The sequence below is a fragment of the Thunnus maccoyii genome, chromosome 2, assembly GCF_910596095.1.
Source record: "Thunnus maccoyii chromosome 2, fThuMac1.1, whole genome shotgun sequence".
NCBI lineage: Eukaryota > Metazoa > Chordata > Actinopteri > Scombriformes > Scombridae > Thunnus > Thunnus maccoyii.
In genome coordinates, this window is record NC_056534.1 from 7,435,608 (window position 1) to 7,460,182 (window position 24,575).

The 24,575-nt window shown below is 39.8% G+C and overlaps 2 protein-coding genes across 3 annotated transcripts; both read left to right on the forward strand.

Moving 5' to 3' along the window:
- Positions 1-493: 493 nt before the first annotated feature.
- LOC121882809 (GRB2-related adaptor protein 2-like) lies at positions 494-7,975 on the forward strand. 2 transcript variants are annotated; one of them, XM_042391257.1, is made up of 7 exons: positions 494-572; positions 1,330-1,414; positions 3,901-3,992; positions 4,515-4,637; positions 6,217-6,379; positions 6,565-6,657; positions 7,357-7,975. In XM_042391257.1, exons 2-7 carry the CDS (start codon positions 1,337-1,339, stop codon positions 7,537-7,539), a joined length of 732 nt encoding a protein of 243 aa, XP_042247191.1. In that variant the 5' UTR covers positions 494-572; positions 1,330-1,336; the 3' UTR covers positions 7,540-7,975. The 2 variants fall into 2 exon arrangements, with proteins under 2 accessions (XP_042247191.1, XP_042247197.1); XM_042391263.1 differs by lacking the exon at positions 494-572 and having other exon boundaries at positions 1,247-1,414.
- Positions 7,976-8,942: 967 nt separating this feature from the next.
- LOC121904679 (protein FAM83F-like) lies at positions 8,943-24,148 on the forward strand. Its single transcript, XM_042422537.1, has 5 exons — positions 8,943-9,557; positions 19,752-19,919; positions 20,823-20,944; positions 21,923-22,668; positions 23,039-24,148. The coding sequence occupies exons 1-5, from the start codon at positions 9,066-9,068 to the stop codon at positions 23,083-23,085; spliced, it is 1,575 nt and encodes a 524-aa protein (XP_042278471.1). The 5' UTR covers positions 8,943-9,065; the 3' UTR covers positions 23,086-24,148.
- Positions 24,149-24,575: the final 427 nt, after the last annotated feature.

Sequence of the window (24,575 nt, forward strand, 5' to 3'; positions counted from 1 at the left end):
ATGAAATGTCAGGACCAAAGTATTTTATACGTCCAATTTTTGCTGATAAATAAAAAGTGTTGGACCAACATTGGTTTCCCTTAAGCCATGCAGCTGGTGTGGGTACTGTTACTCCAGTGTTACTGGATCCCCAGACCAAACCATTCTCAGATCTGAGTCTTTGACATAAGTTTTGATAATACGTTAATTAAAGTTTTGGTATCCTTTAGGCAGCAATGAGGGTTTCTAACACACTACTACTGTTTATTTAACAGTAAAATAAATATTCAGCAGCAAATTGTTTCCATGCATGTGATCTCTTTGGTTTCACACCTGTGCCTATTTTCATGTGCACTCGTGTCACTGTGTACAAGTGGTCAGCAGCAACAGAAAGTGTGTTTCAGCAGCAGCTGCAGTGTGACTGTACTTCCTGTGAGCAAGCAGCAGGAGTTTGTCACCTCTCTTTGTAAACTGTGCAGTCTCTTGCCTGGTGCCTTTGAATCCGCCCACTCCGCCAAGTTGAGTTGACTGACAATTCTGTCTGATATCAGGCAATACGATCTCAGTTGTGCAGAGAGAACAACACATACATGGTGAGTAACACAATGCTTCTGTCTCTTCAATGGCAACAGGTTGTCATTTCTGAATTCAGGTTTGTTGGCCTGCTGTTTTCTGAGCTGTCAATACAGAATTTTCTCCTGTTACACTAAAGGTAAAACATACTGGATCCAATTGCGCTTCCGATGAAATACACTGAGGCCATGTGAAGTTTGTGATAGCTTATTGATTTATCTGTCAGATCCATTCCTTTCATGCATGTGAAAGAAAAAATTGAGGAAATATGGTGGTGCTTGTGCACTGCAAATATCAGGAATGTGAGGATAAGTTTTTAGGAACAACATAAGATATCTAACATTTACTTCATATAACCATAGACCTCTTAAAACCTTTCAGCCCTGATTTAATCTGGATGCAGGACGGGTATACAATATAAGATTCAAGGATTCAAGGACCTTTTATTCTCATCTTACCACGGTTACATTTATACTTTTCAGTATCAAATGCTGCCTATGAAGAAATGTGTGTTGTGGGCTTTGTGAAAGGTATTAAAACTTTAGAAGAATTAAAAAGTAAGGTTTTAAAAAATAGAAAAAAAGATAATAAATAGAGAACGGAAAGAATCTAGTGCACAAGGTTGAATTCATGCAGGCAATTAAAAAAACAGTGTTACAAGCGTTACAGAAGTACTTAGTCAAGTGAAGTAATGGATCATTTTAACATCTTAAAACATTATTCACTTTTAACATTCATAAACTCACATATATCTCCTTTTCTTAACCTTTCGTGTAGTTCTTCCATGGAGGCTACAGCCAAGTATGACTTTGTCGCTACAGCTGATGATGAACTCAGCTTCAGAAAGGGACAGTGCTTGAACGTAAGGACCATGGATACACAAACACACACACACTATACGTAACACACACACCAAACACTCCTTCCAGTTAATAAATTGTTCTGTCTTTGTTTTCTCAACAACCTATTGCACACTGTGCAGTTATAAATAGCTCTCGGTATGAAAAACATTCAAATGCAGAGTGTACCAGCCGCATTTTCATGTAAATCAGCATCACCTCGATGACTGAGCATTCAATGCATTCATGCAGCGTGAGTAACAACAGTATTTGCATTAATTTGTCGTTGCTCCCTGCAGTGCTTTTCAATACTTTTTTTGCTGCGGGTTATGAAAATTTGTTCTGAATCTTGGCAACCACATTGCAGCAATGTTGAGTTTAGTGTTTTTTGGTTATGAATGTGGTGGCTGTCACCTCTAAACAACAAACTCACACTCTTGCTCAAGAAGTGTTGTCCTTCCTCTTAAGTTAAAGTTATGCTTCGTGAAAATGAACAGTGGTTTGACCTTAATGTTGACATTAGTATGTTAACGTCTGCACGATGACAATGCTAACACGCTGATGTCTAGCAGATAGGTTTCAAAGTATTTAGTCATTCACCAAGTTTTGGACTAACTGAGAATTTGACCAGATCTTACAACAACAATCAGCTGCTCATATGAACATTGAAAGAGGTTTTCCTCGCTGTAATCATTCCTCCTGTCCATACTGGCTATTAAAAGATCCCCTTTAAATGCACTTTCATTGTCATTTTGTGCAAGAATGCATTTAAAAGTTTACCTGAAGCTTATATCAGCAGTGTGAGTTACTCACATAAGGTGAGCATCAAATTCCCTCTTTGTGTTTCCTCGGACAGTGTTTCCCTGTTGAGCTGCAATGGAAGTATAGTACAAAAAAGAGGGACTGAGGGTGGAGAGGAGACAGCAGGGAGCTGAGGAGCATGACTGCCTGAGGGAAGAAGCTGTTGCAGAGTCTGGTAGTCATGGCCCGGATGCTCCGGTACCCTCTGCTGGATGGCAGGCGGATGAATAGTCCATAGGAGGGGTGGGAGGGATCTGCAATGATGGTACTGTAGTTGCACGGTGGGTACAATATCTGTGGTAGAGTTCTGTGATTGGTGTGAGGGAGGTTCCGATGATCCTCTAAGCTGTCCTCACTATCCGCTGTAAGGATTTCTGGTCGGCAATGCTGCAGTTCTCAAACCAGACAGTGATGCAGTCGCAGAGCATGCTCTCTATGGTCCCTCTGTAGAAGGTAGTGAGGATGGGAGGGAGGAGACTGGTCTTTTTTGCCTCTGGAGGAAGTGGAGGCGCTGCTGGGCTTTCTTGATCATGGTGGTGGTGTTTTGTGTCCAGGTCTTCCATGATCTGCACTCCCAGGAACTTGATGCTTTTGACCATCTCTATAGCAAAGCGAGTTCCTCCTGAAGTGAACAATCATCTCTTTTGTTTTGTTAACATTTACAGATTGTTGTTGTGACACCAGTCTACCAGCTGTTTGACCTCAGCTCTGTATGCAGACTCATCGTTGTTGCTGATGAGCCCCACCACTGTTGTGTCATCCACAAACTTGATGATACTGTTTGAGCTGTAGAGTGTAGCACAGGGGTCATGGGTCATAAGGGTGAACAGCAGAGGACTGAGCACACAGCCTCGGGGAGTGCCAGTGCTTCCTGACTGAGGCCTGTCAGTCAGGAAGTCTAGGATCCAGTTGCAGAGTGATGTGTTCATGCCCAGCAGGTTCAGCTTCCCGACCAGCCTCTGTGGGATGATTGTGTTGAATGCTGAGCTAAAGTCTACGAACAGCATTGTGGTGTAACTGTCTTTTCTGTCTAGATGGAAGAGAGTCAGGTGGAGGGCAGTTGAGATTCTATCACCAGTTGTCCAGTTGGGGCGTTAGGTGAATTGCAGTGGGTCAAGTTGTTCTGGGAGTTGGGATTTCATTTATCTCAGGACCAGACTCTCGAAGCACTTTGCGATGATCGGTGTGAGTGCTACAGGTCAGGAGTCATTGAGATGAGACACAGTTGATTTCTTTGGCACTGGGATGATCGTGGTTGCTTTGAGGCAGGCAGGACCAACAGCTGTGCTCAGGGATCTGTTGAAGAATGTCTGCCAGCTGGTCGGCACATTCTCTGAGTACCCGACCCGGTACATTGTCTGGTCATCATCTGAGAACCATGAATGTCTATACAAAATTCCATGGCAGCCCATCCAATAGTTATTGGAATGATAGATCTTTCATTCTGGACCAAAGTAGTGGTCTGACCGACCAACCAACTAATTGTCATCTATCCTGCTAGCATGGCTAGTGGCCCAGACCTGGGAAACAGGAGTGGTGTGGGCCGGATCTGGGCCACGGCAATTTTGCTATCTGGGATCAGTAGCTTGACATTGTTGAATAGTTCACTCTGCAACACAAACACACAACAATGACTGTACTTTAAGTGTTTTAATTTGTGGCTTAATTTCGTGAGCATGTTTTGTGTGAATGTGTCCCACTGTGTCAGGTCCTGCAGACTACTGGGAATTGGTACAAAGCAGAACTCAATGAAGTCGAAGGTTTTGTACCCAAAAACTTCATCAGCATTAATCTGCCCAGGTAAACTCTCAAATAAATCCAAAAATCAAATGAAAGAGGAAAGTATAGAGAGATAGACAGGCTTTGTCATCGTCACACGGAAGGAAACGAGATGTAGTTTCATAAGAAAACAGTTTGTACAATGAGCCATGACATGACACTCCAAATATAAATGAATTATCTTCCTTCAGCAGACGCACAGAGAAGTTTCAGCTACTGATGTAATATTACATGCTGAGATATTGAGTAATGCCATTCCCTTTACACCTCAGTGTCTTTGCATTCATATTTAACCTGCTCATGTCATTCCTGATCTACATTTCCATGTTACATTTCATGACCTGACAATAATCTGTTTCTTTCTTTTTGTTGCTCTCATCCTCACCTACTTCTTCCTTCCTGAATATTTTATCCTTATCTTCTTCCCTCATCTGTACCTCGTGATCAACTCCTTCATTACCATCACAACTTTGTTGCTCCCTTTTCTAACTTTTAACCTCCCGAACATCTGTCCTTCCCTGCCTCCCTCCTTAACGACTCCAGCTGGTATCAGGAGGACATGAGTCGCAGTGACGCTGTGGAGAAGCTGATGTCACAGCCTGTGGGGGCCTTTCTCATAAGGGGCAGCCAAAATGTATCCCCGGGCAGTTTCTCCATTTCTGTCAGGTGCATTCAATTTTTGTGTGAATGTTGAACTGGCAATAGCTAACACGTCTACTTCCAACTGTCTGTTTCTGCTGATATTTAGCCTATATATGTATTTAGTACTGTATATTACTGGCAAATTTTATATGGAGCTGTATCTCCAAAGATGACTAGCATATGCTTCACTTAGCCCTAGTTCTTCTAACTTAATGTGACAACTTTTGAGAGTATCAATCAAATTCCTTGTCAATGTTAAATGTTAATGCTTGATTAAATAGATCACAAAATTTTGCAAATGGTGTGCATGACCTAACATTGCCAAACTTTGACATCCTTTATCTTTTTTTTTTAAAGAGAATCCACCGTCGTCCCTGCCTGTGGTCTTTATTTTGCCATCTCGATTTCTTTCTTATTCACCGTTTTTCCACTTTGTGTTATATTCTTTGACTCTGTGATCTTTCTTTCCATCTGTCTCTCATCGCAGTGGGCTAGAATGAGCCATAATTAGCCTGCGTATTTGTGCTTTCAAATTTATGAATTTTATATATAGAACAATTTGACCGCACCACTTCCTCCAGCAGATGCACTCTCTCTCTCTCTCTGAGAAACATCTCTGCTTGTAACACTTTAACCAAGAGTTATTTCCTCATAGTACCTACATTTGCATATTCACTGATCAAAGATGCAAATTATGAATGTGGATTAATCTGCTGCTTCCAGACTTATTACACATCTCCAGGTGCAGACAGTTATGATAAACATCACAGTGAGCACTACGTAGACTGACCCTCACAGCCAAATTTTGCTATGAGCTCCTTTTTGACATAGATACTTTAAAACATTTTATTGAATTTGATGGTTTTCCCAGTAGCTTTTTTTCATACCAGTGTTTATAAAATAGTTAAAACGGTGAGAGTTATGGTGTTTCCTCAAAGTACAACTGTGCATTCATGGCCTACAGATGCCTCCGTCAGATAGGAAGCGTTATCATCTCTTGCTCAAGACGGATTCCTCCCTGTATGAGTATTAAATTCTGGCACAGTACGGGGCCCCAGAGATGCAACCTTACACAAAACGTCTTAGTAACTGACAAAACACTTTATGTTGATATTGTAGATCACTGTAACATTTTTGCAGTTTTTTGTCTTTAAACAGGACAGCAGTGTTTTCTCTTTCTCTCTGTCCAAGATCTCAATCTCTTATAAAGTGTCATTGTATTTAATATTTATTTAATCTCAGTCTGAGCACCCATCACTTTCTCCCTCCTCGTTCATCCTGTTCTTATCCACCTTATTTACATCCTGTCTCCTGCTGTCTGTCTGCTAGTAGGATTTTGAGTGTGTGTATTCAAGGACAAGATATTTAAGAGGCTTAGAAGCACAATGATAACCTTTTACTTAAAAGGAAAGAGGTAACCACTGTGTGGTTTCAGTAATCATGTTGGGTGAAAGGAGAGTTTCGAAGAAGGCAGTGTAATGCTGGTATCATATTTTTTTAATCTCACATTTTCAGATGGAAATGGGAGAAGATTATTCGACAGGGTAAAGACATGTCAAGACTTTGAAAAATAAGGCATCTCTATTTTTTTACTGTACTGCAGACATCCAGCAGATGTTCAGCACTTCAAGGTGCTGCGAGACAGCAGAGGGCAGTATTACCTCTGGTCAAAAAAGTTCCCTTCGCTCAACCAGATGGTGGAACATTATAAAAAGAACTCTATCTCCATACAAGTACCAATATTCCTACAGGAGCCAAAACAACAGGTAATGTAAACCTAAAAGTAAGTGATGAGCTCAACCCATATAAGAAATATACACTCAGTGTTATATACTGTAAAGAGCTTTTAATGGAAACATCCACTGTAGTATAAGAGTGTAATTGTATTAAATGATTTAAAATGAAGAATTTTAAATGAAATAAACGTGAGGTTGTTTGTGTGTCTCCACAGCATAGAGGGAGCACAGATCATTTACCGCCTCTCCCCAGTCCTGTCCTCACCCATCGACGTCCCGACTGCAGACCTATACCTGCACCACGACAGGTATTTAACAATACTGTATGTGTGTGTGTGTGTGTGTTTGTTTTTGTCACATACAACACATACAATGATGGGTGTGTGCCTGCTGTCTGTCTGAGTTTCTGTGTGTAAATACTGTGTGTCCTTGTCCATATGAAGGCTACTTTGTGCATATTTATGATGACTTTAACGCCAAATTTGAACTGCTGTGAGTAGCGTCAGCTTGAAAACAGCTGTTTTTATGTTTGATAGAAATGTTTTTGACATTATCCAATGGGTTGTGAATGGGTTTTATGAGAATAAAATCTTCTGGTGGCTAATTTTCTCATCTCAAATCCTGAAAACTTGGAAACTATCCAACTTGAATTTAGAAGGTTTTCAGCGGACAGCGATTAAATGACACAATAGGTTTTAAATAATGGTTTTGAATAATTTACTGAAGCCTCTCTAGCCTAGCCTACACCTCGAGAGGGTTTAGCAACAGAGAAGAGCATCCCTTTCTTATTACTTTAGACAGTGAATCACCCCATTGTGCTAAATTAAATTCAGATATGAAACTGTCTAAAAAAAATTCTGCACACCAGAAATGGGAAATTGAAACATCTTGCAGCTGTAACACTTAGCTGAAAAAGTACTTTTTTTGATACAGGTCAATAACACTTGGTTCGTGGACTAAGACCATGTCTGTGTCTAACCCTGTACATTCATCTCCTCCTCCACCAGCGCAAAACCTCCACGCTGCAGGTCAGAGCTATCTACAGTTTCCAAGCCAAGGAGACGGACGAGCTGGAGTTCAACGTCGGCGATGTCATCAAGGTCCTGGAGTGCTCGAATCAGGCCTGGTGGAAAGGACAACTGAGGGGCAAAATAGGCCTGTTCCCCTCCAGCTACACCAAACCCATCTAAGAGGAACACAAACAAAAACATGTGTCACATCACAGCAGCTCTTGCATGAGCTAATATCTAATGCTAATTCATGCAACTAAACCCTACACCACCAAGTGTACCACAAAGTATCAACTAAACATAAAGACTATTGTTGGTTTACACACACACACACACACACACACACACACACACACACACACACACACACACACACACAAGACTTTCAGTTTTCCATCATGGTAAACATACAAAGAAAAAAATAATGTTAACTTATATCAAAAAATGATAAATAACTGAGAAGCAATTGGTTGGTTATGCAGTTTTTGTTGGATTTATCAAACAAGTGACATCTGCTTATACAAAATGACGAAGTAAAACTTGTGACATGTTCATGTACTGAAGTTACCTCTTTTTATCAACTTATCTCACTTTATTTGTATCTGATAGATCTGATTGTATCTATATTGTAACCTACAATATACAAGTTATTAATGTAACAAAAATAAATGTATTTATTTCCAAATGGTTTTATTTTCAATTAAAAAACACTGATGAGCATTATTAGGCTGAGATTTGAGAATACATTTTTTTAAAAAAAGGAAAATATATGTTATTCACATCTGTCCTTTCCACATAAAATATCTGCGTGAGTTTAATCCACCTCACATAAACTGAAAATAAGCTCTGCGACGGTTTTAAGGCACGACGTGGAGGCGAAGAAGCCGTTTAACGCACACCTACTTGTTACTGAAAATAACACAAATGAGCTAAAAGGTCAAATCAAACTTGGGGATTCTTAAATCGTCCATGAAAGCATGTGACACATCCTGTCTTGTCATGGTCTACATAGACCTAATTATACTGTTTGTTCAGTTTATTACCTGGGCAGGTCTATCTGCAACTGGATCACTGTGTAGCCTGCATAGAGGAACGAGCCCTTTTTACACGCGTTTTGCTGCGTTTAAGTTCCAACTGTAAATTCGTAATTCTGAGTGTTTCTACAGAACAAGCTATAACCTAACTTTGAACGTTTTTTGAAAACATGATTTAATCTGATTTTTGAGGAATCTGGCAATGATACAGAGCTAATGTATGTGTGCTTCGGTTACGACAGTAAAACAATGACAATGAGTGGCAGAATGGTCACAATATGAGAACTTGACTTAGGCTAGTTTAGGCTGTTTCATTAAGAATGTGACAAAAACTAATTAGTATTTAGTGTCAAAACACAAAAGAAGAATCAGATGTTATTCACTGACTGTCAGTTACTGACTCGAGGCTTTGAAAGTCGTTTTTTGGGCGTGTTAGTGCTGTATACTCTTTATTCCATTTGTCCTTGAAGGCAGCATGGGTTTCCTCGCAGGGATCCACCTCTCCCCCCCTCCCTCCCTCCCTTCCTCCCCTCCCGGTCAGGTAAGAAAACAACCCATGACTTTTTTTTTTTACACCTATTTGAGTCACACATAGATAGGTGTCAGTGAACACACGCCACCAGGTGTGAGTGACACTCTCCGAGCTCCAGGAGGATAACAACCACTGCAACCATGGCCGAATCCCAGCTCGTGTGCATGGAAGACGGCCACATCGGAGCCAAGGTCCCGGACACCAAACCGGAGTTTTACTACAGCGAGGAGCAGCGCGCCGCCGTCGAGGAGCTGCTCAGGAACGGTGACGGTGCATTCAAAACTAGACTCAAAGATGACAACATGAAAGACTTTTTATCGGCCAGAGAAATCAAACTGTTGACGGGCACTTTTAAACGGTATGACACCAGTAATGACAGCAGCAGCAACAGCGACAAAGCGTCCCCGTCCAGGTCGGAGCAAGGAGCCGCCAGCACCGACGCGGATTCGGGGGTCCATTCCACCTACTGGCCCCAGATGTCGGACACCGAGGTGCCGCCGTTGGACATAGGCTGGCCAAGCGGGGGTTTGTTCAAAGGGGTGACCCGGGTCGCCGTCCACACCCACCCACCCAAAGACAACGGACCTCACATTAAGGAGGTGGTGCGACGACTCATCCAGGAGGCCAGCAAGGTGGGGTCAGGGGGGGCAAGTCAGACTCATAGGCATAAGGGCATAATTATGGGTGTTGACTGCAATAAAAATAATAATAATAATAGCAGCTTTAAAGTTTCTCTGCCTATTTATGGGTATATTCTATCTGTGCAAACCACTTTATATTTTAGTTAAAAAAAAACTAATAAATGATCTCCTACATAATATCTATTTGCATAAAAAGACAACTTGGCAAAAAAAAACATTTCTGCCCTAAAAGCAAAACAAAACACATCTCAGTTAATATGTAAGTGACCCCTCATAAAGTGGAAGCAGTTGTGCTGAGATTGAAGTATAAACTGAGATACAGGAAGCCTAGGAGACAGATTTGGGAACTACTTTGAATGAAGAATATATATGTCCTAAAAAAAAAAAAAATTAGATTATGGGTATGTATGGTGACAGCAGTTATTAAGGTGTTTGTTAGAGAACATTACAAAATGAGGTGAGGCTGCCTGTTGCAGAGTATCAGTGAGTTCAAGTCTATGTGTGAAGGTTTGAAGTGAGTGAGAGAAAACACTTTTGTTTTTTTTGTGTGTGACCTACTATCTCAACGCCTTCTACCGGAAGTTACCGTACTTTTATTACCTGCTTCAGTCCTGTTATTCCCTTTGCCTTCAGTACAGTTCAGCATTATTACATTTTTAACACACATGCAGCATGTGACTGTGAGGAAACGCCACTGCCAGTGTTCCTAACCGCATAAATAACCTACATTATTATGTGGAAACATTGAGCTGCTATTGAGGAGTAATAATCTGATGTGTGGAGCAAAGAAAGCACTTTTAGCAAAGGTATACATCAAAATATAAATGGCAAAGAGAAAAAAGTATATAGTTGATTATTGTAATCATTATTTATGAAGGTTGGTTTGGCTTGCAAACCTCTGAGTTTACCAAAAATAATTTCACGGTAGTATGGCTCCTTCGAACATGGAAGGTCAGTTAGTGAGTGTAGCAATTGTACTACACTATATGGCCAAAAGTATGTGGACACCTGCATATCACAAAGCTTTGTGACTGTTAACCATGTTGTTGCTTTATTATTTGATCTTTAAAATATCAGAAAATAGTGAAAAATGCCACAAAATAACTGCTGCAACTAACAACTGTTTCCTCTGGCTGCAGAAGCAGGGGGGGAGCCAATGGGGCCATTGAAACAGCCCCCCTTTACCCTCCTCCCACGTTCTTTGAAGTCATGATTCACTGTATCTCCTCAAATGTCCCTTTATTGCAACACAGGTTTTTTGTTAATCATAGAAAACCTGCTGCATCTTGTTTGTGTTCATAGCAACAGTGAACACAACAGCTGTGAGCACGGTGCCAAAGCTTTAGGTCAGTCCTGTAGGTCCATTACCTCAGCCCTGAGTAGTTTGAGGCATACTTCCTCAGAAGTATGCCCTGCATACTTCTGCTCCTCAAAACTGTTACTTTGAGTGGAACTTAGTGGAACTTAAAGTGGAGCTACAGGGGGGAAGGGGGAGTAATACGGTGCTGCACATAACAAGATGCATACAGGCCATGAATGTATAACAGGCAGTTTACAGTGAGCAGAGCGGTTTCCAGTCTTTTAGTCTGTCCTCCATATTTCAGCACAGAGATTGGTCCATAATGAAAACTGTAAAACCCTCAAATGCTCAAAAGCTCTCCACAATCACGAACCAACTTTGATGTGTTCTGCTTCTTTTACTTCTCTAGTATTTTGCACTGAATGATTCCACAGAAACATCAGTACTGTTTGTTCTGTTTGTTGTCCACAGCTGGCTGGCTTTGTGTCAGATTCCTTCCTTTGACTTTATTAAATATCTGCAGTATCACACAGCAGCTGAAAGGATAAGTGCCTTAAATTGAGAGGGTGATGTGCTTATTTATGCACGTGGTAGAGCAGCGGTAACTTCATTAACACCGGATCGGTCGGTCAGGATCTGACGGTAATTAATGTTCCGTGTTCTGCTACATATCTGCATCATTGACTCTTTATAAAGAGGTCAGCTGTTACACACAGATTCCAGCTTTATAGGGTGGAATTGTTTGTAATAAAGCAGCCCTTATGGATTAATCCTGAGCTCCATCAGTGCTGTCAGGACTTTTTTTTTTAAGTGACCTAACAAAAAGTTCAACATAAGCCTGAAGATTTCACCCTTGCTGAAAACAGTCCTGTGTTAAACTATACCAGGAGCTGTGTTGGTGTGGGCGTGTTGTTTACAGTGCTGGTGAGAAAATGAAAAGCGATCCAGCAAGTCCGGTTTAGTGACACATTGTTCCATTGAAAGGCTGATCAGAAAAAAACAATGCACAGCGGTTTGTAATACTCTGGAAAGTTATCATGCTGCAACCCTGTTTATTAGTGCAAACATGTGGAACGCATCTGTGTCCCTGGACCCCCAAAAATATGAATGGAACCATGTTCGTGTCTGTGGTCCATGTTGAAAGCCACAGCTGTCCATGGACGTGGAACGTAGAAAAGGCCTTAACACACACACACACCTAACCTAAGAGAATTTTGCCAGTTTTATCTTTAAAAATGACTCAATCGTTGCAGCTCTTAAATAATCACAAATAACATGGTTCAATGGTTCAAAACCCAAAGACAGTCAGTTTACTTTTATAGGCAACTAGGGATGTCAGTTTCGGTTAATTTTGCTTTTGATAGATCGACACCCAATAACTAACCTGTTAATTTTAAAGAAAAGTTGTGATGCAGCTTTTGTTTGTGAGAAATGTCCAGCAGTCAGTGGTCAGAGCTAGCTTGACTTTTAGTTCATCCTTCTTCTCATCAAAGTGCTCTTCATTGCGTTTAATCACAGTAGCTCTTGATGGTATAATGTACTCGGGCTTGAACTAGCTCTTTCAATCCCTCGCCCTCTACCACACTGATTGGCAGCATATTGGTTTCAATTATATGGCACATCAACTGCATGATGGCCTCGGACCAGTAAGCATCACACTTTCTCCCCCCGGCTAGCAGTGATGTGATCTTTGGCTGCGACTGAGTGCTATCCTCAGACACGGCAGCCGGATGCTTGTTCTTAATGTTGTACACTATAATGTGATTAATAGTATGACTAAACTGAAGAGTAGCATCACACAATTTACATCTGACTTTGTTGCCTTTCTGGAGGAAATGGTCTCATACTGAGTTTTGTTTAGCACGCTTCATTTTTTATCTCAGACTGCTAGCTAGCATTGAAGCTATTAGTGGAGTGTGTATGCAAATTAACCCATAGACCGATATATGTAACCAGTCAAAAATATTCTCAGTGGTTAACCGATTAACAGTTAACCGTTGACATCCCTATAGGCGATAAAGACAACCACCAAATATTCACTTTTATCTCTTTAAAAAATACTTAATATGATAATTGGTTATCAAAATTGTTGCAGATTAGTTTTTTTGTCAATCAATTCTTCACTCTTCTGGTGAGGTTTTCCACTAGATTTTAGAACCTGGTTGCAGGGTGGGTTTCGGTTGGCCTGGTTTTGCTCCAGTTCAGCCACGAGAGCATTACTGAGGTCGGACACTGATGTTGGGCTGTGAGGCCTGGCTCTCAGTCGATGTTCTAGTTACTGTTGGGTGGTGTTGAGGTCAGCTTTGTGTGCAGGCCAATAAAATTCCTCCACACCAAACTGGGAGAACTATTTTTATGAATCTCATTTTGTACATGGGGTCATTGTCATGTTGAAACTTGAAAGGGCTTTCTCAATATTGTTGCCACAAAGTTGGAAGAACACTAATTTCGAAAAAAAAATAGTTTGCTGTATTAAGGAGGGGCATCGTTTGCTTTTATTTACCACATTCTGCCCTTTCAGTCCTATATTCAGTTTTTTAAAGTCCATGTAAAGCCATAATAAATATGTGTTCTGAGTTTGTCACACCACAGAAAAATGTGTAATTAACCACCCGGCCAAATTTGAATGATTAAAAAAGTCGCCAAGTATATAAAATTTGGTTTCAAAATTGTTAACAATGCTCATACCAAACTCCCATAAAAAAATACAAAATTTAAAATAGGCCTTGTTTGTAGGTGTAAGGCAAGCCACATGGATGATATTTTAAAAATAAAGTAATGTTAGGAGATACTGCGTAATTCGGCACATATTTTGTGGGTAAATGTGAACTTGCTTTAGTAAAAATGTAATTTAAATGACTAGTTAACAAGCAATCCTTCGCCAATCATCAGTAGGTTAAATTCTTGTTTTTTTCAAAGGAGTTTGGTTCACTTAACATTCCCTACTTCTCTGCTGAAACGTGGCTTCATTGTGGCAGTCACCCTTGGAGTGATTGCCTCTCACGCCATGCTTTTTGGTACCCATGCTTCCCTCTGGCCGGAAACCTCCCAACCGTACAACCGGTGCTGAAGCCGAAGCGGTGGGTGGCGACCGTTGACTGAACCCCTCCTCCCAGCTGAACAGCCGGTGTTGAAGCCGGATGCTTCAGCTGGGTTTAAAACAACTTCTTGAGCGCTAACGTTGATGTAAAATGGCCCCGTTCACTAGTAATAGTGGATTACCTGAAGTGAATCCCATTTGTTTACACTACCAGGTGTAAAGATAGTAACTATGAGTATGTGCGCTCTAGTGTTTATACAGTGGGGAGGGGCCATGCTAGTCAACCCTCGACGTCATAGAGCCAGCATTTTAGGCCCACCCAAAAAATCCTGAACACAGAAATGGAAAACGCTCTTAACTCCACAATTCAATACTATATAGTTCAGTCTTTTCACATGTTTTCAGCAGTTATTTTCTAACATGTATAATGCGTTTGAAAGAAGAAATCTCTCATTTTCCTTTACAGACACTTTAAGGCAGGGCGAATGAGCGTTTGAGTGATTAATCCCTCGTCTCGGGGTAACAAAGGTCCCTGAGTGGGTCTGTGTATTTGAGTTGCCCGTCGTAATGTTTACTCATAGACTGCTGGAGCTCAGCTGAGTCATCTGTTCCACCCGCTCACAGTGACACACTGCGCTCAGCTTGCCCTGCCATTCATGTCTTTTAAAATTAGGTCAGGAAGGACGACAGGAGCATGTGTCAACTACTCAGTCAGGATTTTTTAATTGCCCTATTACGCAACTCTACGGATTTCCCTTTAGTTGTCTTCTTTCTATTATTTCCTTCTGTCTCCCCATTGTTTCTTTGTTTGGTGTTTTGCTTTTGTTACTTTAATGGGTTTTCTAGTTTCTATTATGATTGCTTGCTTTTTTAACCTTTCCTTTCTTTCTTGTTACAAATAAGGTCATGCTACACTCCAGAAGAATTGAAAATGGTGAAAAAAACTGACTGGTCTTTTCCCATTTAGAAGCCTTTGCTGATAAAGAAAGTGATTCACAGCACAGACATCTGTGTGCATGCATTTACCATGCTTCCTGGTTTGTTTCTGCCTTCCAGTAAGTGTCAGCAGATATACATCAGCTAGCCTAAATGTTTAGTTTTGTTTTGTTGTCCAGTTCTCGGCTTATATTTTCCTTGATAAAACCAGGAATTAGAACTGGAAACCTTGCTCTTTTTATATGAAATTTCATATTATACCCCTTGTTTAAAAGTTTTTCTGTCTTTCTATGTTAAGTTAAATCTATACAGCAGATGGTTTAGCTCTGGGTGTGTCTGTGGAATGTATTAAGCCTACATGCTTTGTTCTCACTTATCAGAAATGCGTAAAGCTATTCATAAAATAATGAAAGACTAACAAACACACACATGCTTGAGATGATACATGCAGAGCAACCAGTTCTCCAGACACTAACATTTTCATCTTTGCACACAGATATTAGATTTCTTCTCATTAGTTGTTTTGGGGGTTTTTTTTGGTTTTTTCACATTTTGCTTGATCACGATCCAGGCTTCACAACACTGACTCTTCTGTCCACAAGTCTCAGCTTGTATCTGTGTTGTTAACCTCTCAGGCCTGGTCAGCATTTTTTCCTAAATGAGACACTGATTGGAAACAAGGGGCCTTTTTCTGCCTGACAGAGGATCATTTGTTGCAAATTGAAAGAAACACATTTTCCATTACTTTGCTTTTTCAGGAACAGTGGCATAACAGACATTTTGCTAAACCGCCATCCTCTGCTTAGACTGAACATGTCCTTACATGTTTGAAAGCATTGCTGCTCTTTGACCCATCCTATAGTATTTGTTTGCCTATCCTTCGTTTTTCTATCATACATGATCATTAGATATATGGGGCTAGTGTAACATTTCAACACCTGTCTGTGCATTGTGGCTTTGATTATTTATTATATGATTTGATTTGATTTGATGATGATCTATAGACTTTGCCCAGTTGTAGCTGCAGAGCCTAAAAACTAAAAAAAAAAAAGATTTTAGATGGTTGACAGCCATTACTTTTCATATAAATATCTCACTGTCAGATGATGAAACCCAGTGTTTTTGGTGACCTCTCGACCTTTTGTCTAGCGGCACAATTAAGCCAAAGTTTCCTTTACTTCTAAACCAAATATATCAAAATTGAATGGGCAGATTATCATAATTTTTACTGAGCACTTCACTCTTATGGAAGATTTCTCTTATTCATTTTGGACATTTCCACTAGCTCCACTATACATGCCACCGTCTTTACTTGATATGTTATATTAACCAGATTGCCACAAAATTAGCTTAGCACTTAAAGGATTTGGTTTTGCGATTTTCTATATCTTTTTTATTGTCAAAGAATCTCATGTGCAGAGCCAAACCAACAATGACTTGATCTTACTTACAAGTATTTTGTGTGTATTCAAAGCCTGATATCTTATTCTTCTGTGTAGTAGACGTCTGTTGTTGTCCATAGACTACTAAAAATATGTCAGTGAGCCATACCATTGAACTGTGCAACACGTTCCTTCATCATGAAGAGTTTTGAGTATGTTAGTTTTGAGGTTCCGCTTGTTGCGAGTTATCACAACCTCTTGACTTTGTATTGAAGTTATTTGATATGTAGTACTAGTACAGTGTTTCTAGTAATTGTACAGAGGCCCCACCGGGCCAAAAAAATATTTTCTTGCCAAAAATAACGCTAAATATCCATTCATTTGGAAATCAATAATCGTTTGTGTTTGGGAGCTTTTGTGTAGCACTGTTCTGAAACGTGAGTCAACCTGTGTTGTTGCCTGGGAAACTCTTGAAGCGATGTGAGTGCCGACTGCAGAGTAAGAACGCAAGTGTATGGGATGCAGGTTAGCTAATGGCGCCACCTAAAGAGAAAAAGCTCTAACACAAGGAACAAATATAACCAAATATATTAAAGTTTTTTTCCAAAACTCTGGAGCCAAGCAAAAATACATATGGGGTCAGAAGTGGGAGAAGTGAGAGGGGCAGGTGACGGTAAGCTCAAGATTATTTTTATGCGTAAATGCAGCTTATTAAGTCATCCTCTCCTTGTGATCTGACCGCACGAATATGCCATCCCATGCGCCTCGTCTCTCAAGGGTTTTTTTGGTGCGTACCACCAGGCCTGAAAAAAAATTCTAGGTGAAACACTGTAGTATTTTTGTAGTATGTACAGTATGTATTGTTAGTATGTAGCAGTGTAGTACAAAGTCAAGAAGTTGTGGTATGTAGCACAAGCTAGCGAAGCACTGTAATTGGAACCATGTTCCCACATTAAGGCCTTAATCCAGTACTGTATCCTCCTCAGTCACACTTCTAAGGCAGAATAGCAAAACCATTAGTATGTTGTTTCTTCAGTCCAACACATTTATATTGTTGGATGTTATAACCAAGTTAGAGGCATCTAGAGCTGCTAGCAGGGCTCTAGACTTGTCTTGTTTCCACTTTCTGCAGTTGAACCTAATCCTGACAGGCACCAATTTATGGTACTTGACTGTTAGTCAAAATAAGAGCAAAATTTATCACATATACTGTGTAGTTGGACACTGTAGTTATGACCCTTGCACTTCACAATATTGCTTTAATCTAATGTTTGTAATCTAGAAGTAATTTCCAGCATTTAGTTGTTGTTTTAACTGTTTTAACTGCCAAATGCAGCAAAGGTCAGTGTATAAGTGTTTGGTTTTTCCTACAAACACTTACAGTACAGGCTCTAAGGAATTCCTTTATTTGGTAAAAGCAAAGTGCATACCTCTACTAATCCCAGTGCTTTGACAGTGGAGAAAGCGAAAGCTGTGTGAGAGCATTTCTTTAGATAGAGACAGATTTAAGTGCAAAATTCCTCAACCGGTCTCCTTTTGTTGTTGTGAAGCTCTGTCTTTATGATCTGCCAGCCGTACTGGAACACCGCAGAGGGATAATACAATGGTTTGTAAGGCCGCTCTTTTAAGGCCAGCAGACTCTTTAATGTGGCCTTGTAACACCCTCAGGGTTAGTGTCTTAGCGGGTGGCAAAATGCTTCAGTTGACAGATTAGCTGCAACTGTTGGTTTCTTTGTTAGCTGTCTAGGAGACACTGTGGCTTTACAGCCTTACATGCTGACCAAACAGGGAAATCAGTCTTAGGATTTTCCGGTTCTATCTGCATGATGTCAATGTTTTGATACCCTAGTTAGCAAAACCGATACAGTAGAGTTCTCTTTTATTTGTCAAAATAACAGATACCCTTAATGTACTCTAAATATATAATATCAAAATCCTATCTAATTTTTAAATGGGGTTTTTATGACCAATCAACTTTCAGATAGAACCTTTGAACTCTCACTTTGATTTTGTTGAAAAAAGTAGGCAGATTAGTCTTCTTTTGTTTTAACACACAAAATCAATGTATACACTACTGAAGGGAGTTATCATTTACAATATTTTGGGCACAGATCACAATTTAGCAGTATGTTTTAACTTTAAACATAACTACATTTGGTTTTCAGTGACAGATTTGAACTGATAATACAGTTGATCAAGTTTTACCAACAACAAAATTCATGACAATCAGAAAAAAACATTTAAAAATGTTTCTCATTCATTCATTTGCTGATATTTGCTCTTTTTGCTCAGCTTTGTTTTGTTGTTTTTTACTCCTGGCTCTGTTTCTCTTCATTTCAGAGACTTTCTTGTCTTTTTCTGCTCCCAAATGTTTGTTCTTTTTAACTTATTTTTTGACGAACTGAGGTCACCGTTCGTGTCTGAGCTCTGAATGTAGTCACTGTCAACGCTGTGTCTGCTGCAGGACACAAGTTAGCATCAGCAGCTAGCAGAGCAGAGCCTGAATGCATCTCATATTCTTACATATTAACATTTTGGCTTTCATTGATGTAATTTGTTGAATAGTCAGAGTAACTTAAGGTGCTAATAATAATAGTAATTATTGCTAACAACCATGCTAACTAATTAAACTCAGCAAGCCAGCTGACTAACATAATAGATCAAGGTAAAAATCTCCTTCTCACTGAGTTCAAACAAGATAGAACTGACTTTAACTCAGTTGGTGTTTGTATCAGTGTCATACATAATTATTTTGATGAAATAATTAATTTGGATGTTTCAAAACATTTATTAATCCTTATTATTTAATCTTTTAGCTCCTTTTAGCACCTTTAACCACAGTCACAGGGGGCCAACTTTAGGGCCAATAATTTATAAAACAAAAAGAAATAAACCTACACAAAATGTTAATAACTTGTCAAAGAATAGTTTCGTGTGAATATCTCATTTTTAACAAAAATATTAGAAAGAACCTTATAATTCTATGATCACGATTTATACAAAATAGTGGCCTCTACAAAAGGATTGCTTGCGTGAAGTGAAGCCCAGTAAGGGCTCGTCCTGACACATTTTGTTTACAAAATTGTTCATATTTTGCTGTGCAATACAAAATCCTCTGTGTTTTGGAAATAACACTGGCTGGAAATTTAGAGTTTTTGTTCTCCCACTAGAATTGGACTGTTGTCTATTTTCAGTCTTCTCTTAATAAGATATTGGAGTTGTAATTGTAATGTAACTAACATGTTTTGGGTTCTGTGTCTTCAAATACTGTCCATACTGGATATATTAGGATGTGTTGTGAGTACATGATAATTGTTATATGGAGCTCTGCATGTTTAATTGGTTTTAGCACAGTAAATAGTTGAAGATCCAGTCACTCGTTGCTTTAAGTCTTGCAGTATAACTTGCATTAAACTGTGTTATCACCAGGCACTAACTTGTTCTCCTGCACGTTCCTGCCAAAATATATAACAGCTTCTTGTTGCCTTTAAAATACATGGAGAACTATTCAACCTTTTCTCTTGCAGGTAATAGCTATAGTGATGGACATGCTCACAGACATCCAGATCCTGCAGGACCTGATGGATGCGGCCTGGCGTCGCTCTGTGCCCATTTACATCTTGTTGGATGAAAAAGGTGTTCCGCACTTCCTGGATATGTGTTCCAGGCTGCAGATCGGTGTACAGCACCTTCGGGTAAGACAGGACCTTTACCTTCAATTTTGCAGGGAAAATTCTCAAACTCTGAAAGACCAGGCATAAACAAAGTGCTAATTGCAGGCTGTAATGGGGAAAAGAAACATGCATTAAATACAGGCTTATATATAGCTGAAAACGGATTATAAGATAGACAAATGAAGGAAATATATTATTATTGGTAACACGGTATTTGATTATGGTAACACAAGCAAATGAGAACTTTTGGAAAGCAAGATATTAGAGATGAATTTAATAACATTTCATCCATTCTACTAGAGTGTACAAGAAGTTGAAACGAAAATAGCTTGACATGAAAATGGAAATGAAAATAATGGCGCATATAAGATTTCTAAAACAGATGAGTGCATGAAAGCAATTTGTCATTTTGATACGTTAAGGTATCCTATTAGATCATTCACTTATAGGCTTGTTTATATATAGTAGAGCTAAAAGCTCTTAACTGATGCAAGCAAGCAAATTTCAATCTTATATGATCTGGAATTGAAAGGTAACATTCACTAAATTGGTCAGTATTTGTGGAATGACGTTTGAAACAGCAGTAGGCTGGATGGCATATTCCTGAAAGCAAAATTATATCATCAAACATTTATTGTTATAAATAATATTAACTGACCATCTTGTGACTGATATCCATCACATATACATGGCAATGCTGCTGAACTGCTGACTTCCTTCTGCTGAATTCCTTCCATAGGCAGCCTATTGAAAGAGGGGGTGCACTGAATCCTGGTGATTTTTAGGGGAGGGGTCCTGAAAGTTTTATTGTTTAAAAGTCACATTATCTGCTGTGTGCAACCTTGGTACAATGTCACTCTCTTGACATCACTGGCTGTATTGTTCTCCTTTTCATGGTCTAACTGTGTCCCTTTGTGGCTGCAGAACATCCGAGCCAGAACGCTTCAGGGAACCGGCTTTGGCCTGTCCTTCGGCAGACTGCCTGGTTCACTCTGTAATAAGTACATGCTGGTAGACGGGGACAAAGTCATGTTTGGCTCCTACAGGTGAGGTTTGATTGTGTTTTTGTGCATACAGTCAGTGCATGCATTTTACTTGAGTTGAGTGTTATATAGATTACATGCATCAATTACATAAATTTTGACCCTCTAGGATTTGGAAATAAATGTTTCTGGCGACTCTTAGTGGTAGTATCAAGAATTACACTGTGGCAGACAATGCACATTGATTGCCCATCCCCCACATGCTTTTGACCCAGAGACAATGAATGATGACACCGCCAATTTTGAACCAGTTTTCACCAGATTTGTCTGATTTTTTTTAAAAAACTTATCCCATCAGAATAATTCTGTAATTCTGTAAAAAATTGAGGACACACTGGCTTACAAAATACAATACAAGCTGAATCAGAGCACTAGTGTAAGTGTTTTAATAGGAAAGCACCTTTAATAAGTAACTATACCCAGCCTAATAATCCTGCTAGTGCTGCTTTTTGTGGTTGCTGCATTTTCCGTAACACTGCGTGCTACAGCACATCACATGACACTACAGTCCAATATACAACACCTGAAAGCACCAAGCTGTAATGTTAAAATGGTCAGAAGTGCATTACATTTTATATTCTAGTTATATAAATGATAATGTTCTCTGCTTCATAGTTTTGGTTACTGCTTTCTTATTGACTGAACTGTCAACTGAAACACAATTAGTCAGAGGATCAAACAGGTTTAAGAGAAACTGCCAGCTCCCTTATTTGGAAGAGAAAATGAAGGTAACCAAGCTATTACTCAAACTGTCCATTGTAAACATTCAAGGCCCAAGTTGTAATAACCTGGAATTATCTTGTAATGCTTTATACTTGAAACTCTTGTCAACAGAATGCCGTAGTGTTTGATGCTGTCTTCTTGCACTTGTTAATCTTATTTTCCAATGTTTTTAATATTTACTGTAAACTTAATGGACCAATGAGAACACACAGAATCTAGAGAAGTTGCTAACTGTTGTTAATATCGTCTCTATACCAGTTTCTCCTGGTGTACATCTCGTATGGACCGGAACATGATCACCGTGATGACAGGACAGGTGGTTGACTTCTTTGACCGGGACTTCCGTGAGCTTTACGCCATCTCCGAGAAGATGGACCTCTACAAGGAATTCCACGTCAGCCCACCCGCCAAGGTGACCGCCACAATACGTTCCAAGACGGGGCCTAAACGCCCACCGTTACCAGCCACCACATCCCGCTTCCAGGTTAGCTTAGGAGACTCACGTAAAGCTGACATCCAGGTGCCTGCACACAAATACTATAATCCCAAATACTCTCTGGCATTTGGGGATACCCCACGTCCAACGGGATCTCTGCAGCAGCCAGGACCTAAGAGGGGGTCAGTTCTGGCTGAGGTGCCTGAGGATATGGACCCAGGAAGACCACGAGTGACCAGCAGTGAGAAGATGGACCGGCCGAATCTGCTGCCCTCAGAAGCCCCGAGCGAAATCTTCAAGAGGCCCAATGGAGTCACGCAGGAAAAGAAGCAGTCGCACACTCGGAAGCAGAAATTCTTCAGGGGAAAATCGTCCAGTAAGCTTCCAGTTAATAACCCAGTGGGCAGTATGAGCCCTTCACCCACAGAGACCAATCCGATTGACGAGAACGAGGACAACTTTGAGGTGATAGTGAAATCTCCATCCAAACGGAAGAATAAGAAGCCATCTAAATTGGGCCAGAGGACAGACTCTGGCCAGACTGTTACCAGTGCACAGGACAATGAGAGTAAGTATGTTATATATACATGAAGATTTAATCCAGAATGAACTCATGATCTAATCCAATAGTTCTGAGCCTGTGGGCCAAACAGGACGGGTCAGGAAATATACACAAAGTTATATTTATGTTTCCCTCTAATCTTTGCTTTCTTTCCTGGTGAATCACTGGATATTTTTCCACTTCAAGCCTTTAGAAATTATTCAGATACATCATGGAAAAGGAAACAGATCTCTGTGAACTGCTGTTCTAATCTCACTCTTATTTTACAGTAAATAAGCGAAGTTTATTTTTGAAGTATTGGATAAACCAGGTAATGTCTCTCTTCCCTCACCTCACCATTCTCTTTTAAAATTTTTGTCTGTCTGTATTTTCACAGGTTTCAAGAGACGACATCAATCAAAACAAGCCTGTAAAGTATCCTGAGGTGAACTTGCAAGTTTCTGGCCACAGAAAAGTCAGAATCTGATATTCTTAAGGTTTACAACATGACTTCATTAAAGTTAACGTCACCACTGATTGTGCAATATTGTAAGTATATTATCCAGTGCCTTACAGACAGACCAGATGAATGTACAGTCCTTCAGGCACTGAGAAATGCAGATTTTTTTTTATAGGATTGGTGCCAAATTTTAAATCCTGAGTCAATAATCAAAGTGTTGTGGGGTATTTATTTTACTGATAGGGTGCAGGAGTGTTGACTGAGATATCTACTAGTGATCACTTGCACCTTGTTTGCTCTGGACCTCTTTGAGGCTACATGGATATAGGGTTGAATGCTTCCTTTTGCTTTACACTAAATGTAAAGTTGTTTAGTGCACCTTCTAGTACAGTAAACATGAAGTAAAGGTACTTAAAAAGGTACAAGATACTTAAAAGGAAGCACTTTTCTAAAGTTACAAAGACATACACTCCTTTCAAACACCTAAATAGTAGTGGGACGTACAGGGTGAGTGGTTTTCCCTCACCAGGACTTATTTTTAAGGCTGCCTTTTCAAGAGTCCAGACCAGCAGCGTAAGACCCTCTCTGATCATTGGAAAACTGAAGCAGGACATCAATAAGCCTTGTTTGATTTATCCTCTCCCTCCAAAAGACAAAAAAGATTTGTCTAGAGAAATTATGAAAAAAGAATAAAAATCTATATCTCTGTGTCAGCACTGTGGTGAGGAGGTGTGGAGTTTTGTGGACCATTATGTGCGTACAATACTGCATACCTTTGTTACACTTCCATTTTATTATTTATCTGTGAATGAATGTTACTGTAGAGTAAGTATTCATGTTAATGTCTGTTTGATGCACTAAGTCATGGGATCTCTTGTTCATTGTGCTTAATAAATGGTTTCAGATAGGCTAATGAACAGCTTTAAAGATGTCATGGGGGGTCTTTTTAATGTTTAGATTGTTCATTCATTGTAGTCTGAAAATAACCTCCATAATAATTTTTTAATTTCATATAATTTTTCTGCAACAGAAATGTCCTGATTTTCTGGTTTTGGCTTTTAAATTCCATGTCATGTCAAACATAGGGCATCACTTTGACAGTGGCTCCACCTAGTGGGGTGCCTCAAGATTTGAGATGCATCTGCTGTGTTGATTGTGCTGCACGCACTAACCGCTGCCTCAGACAGAAACCACAGGCCTGTAGGGAGCGCAGAGTTGAGTTGAGAGGGTGATGGATGGGGGGTTGCAAATGGGATGTGGTGCAACAGCAACGCTTTTGAAACAGGAAGTCAGCTTCAGCGGTAAGAGGCACAGTTCTCGCACACACTAATTTATAGACATACACAACTGTAACGCTTATATCTTCATGTTTATCCTAAAACACTGCAACTGTCTTTCACTGCTAATTATTCCTGTTCTCAAAACAAATATATAATGGAATTATGGGTCAGATTCACTTAATTTCAAGATGAAT

Excerpts from the sequence above, each read along its gene's own strand:
- LOC121882809 (XM_042391257.1), top strand. The coding sequence starts at position 1,337 with ATGGAGGCTACAGCCAAGTATGACTTTGTCGCTACAGCTGATGATGAA. Across the intron at positions 4,638-6,216 it reads AGTTTCTCCATTTCTGTCAG|ACATCCAGCAGATGTTCAGC; the intron begins GTGCATTCAATT and ends ACTGTACTGCAG. Across the intron at positions 6,658-7,356 it reads CTATACCTGCACCACGACAG|CGCAAAACCTCCACGCTGCA; the intron begins GTATTTAACAAT and ends CTCCTCCACCAG.
- LOC121904679 (XM_042422537.1), top strand. The coding sequence starts at position 9,066 with ATGGCCGAATCCCAGCTCGTGTGCATGGAAGACGGCCACATCGGAGCC. Across the intron at positions 9,558-19,751 it reads TCATCCAGGAGGCCAGCAAG|GTAATAGCTATAGTGATGGA; the intron begins GTGGGGTCAGGG and ends TTTCTCTTGCAG. Across the intron at positions 20,945-21,922 it reads GTCATGTTTGGCTCCTACAG|TTTCTCCTGGTGTACATCTC; the intron begins GTGAGGTTTGAT and ends TCTCTATACCAG.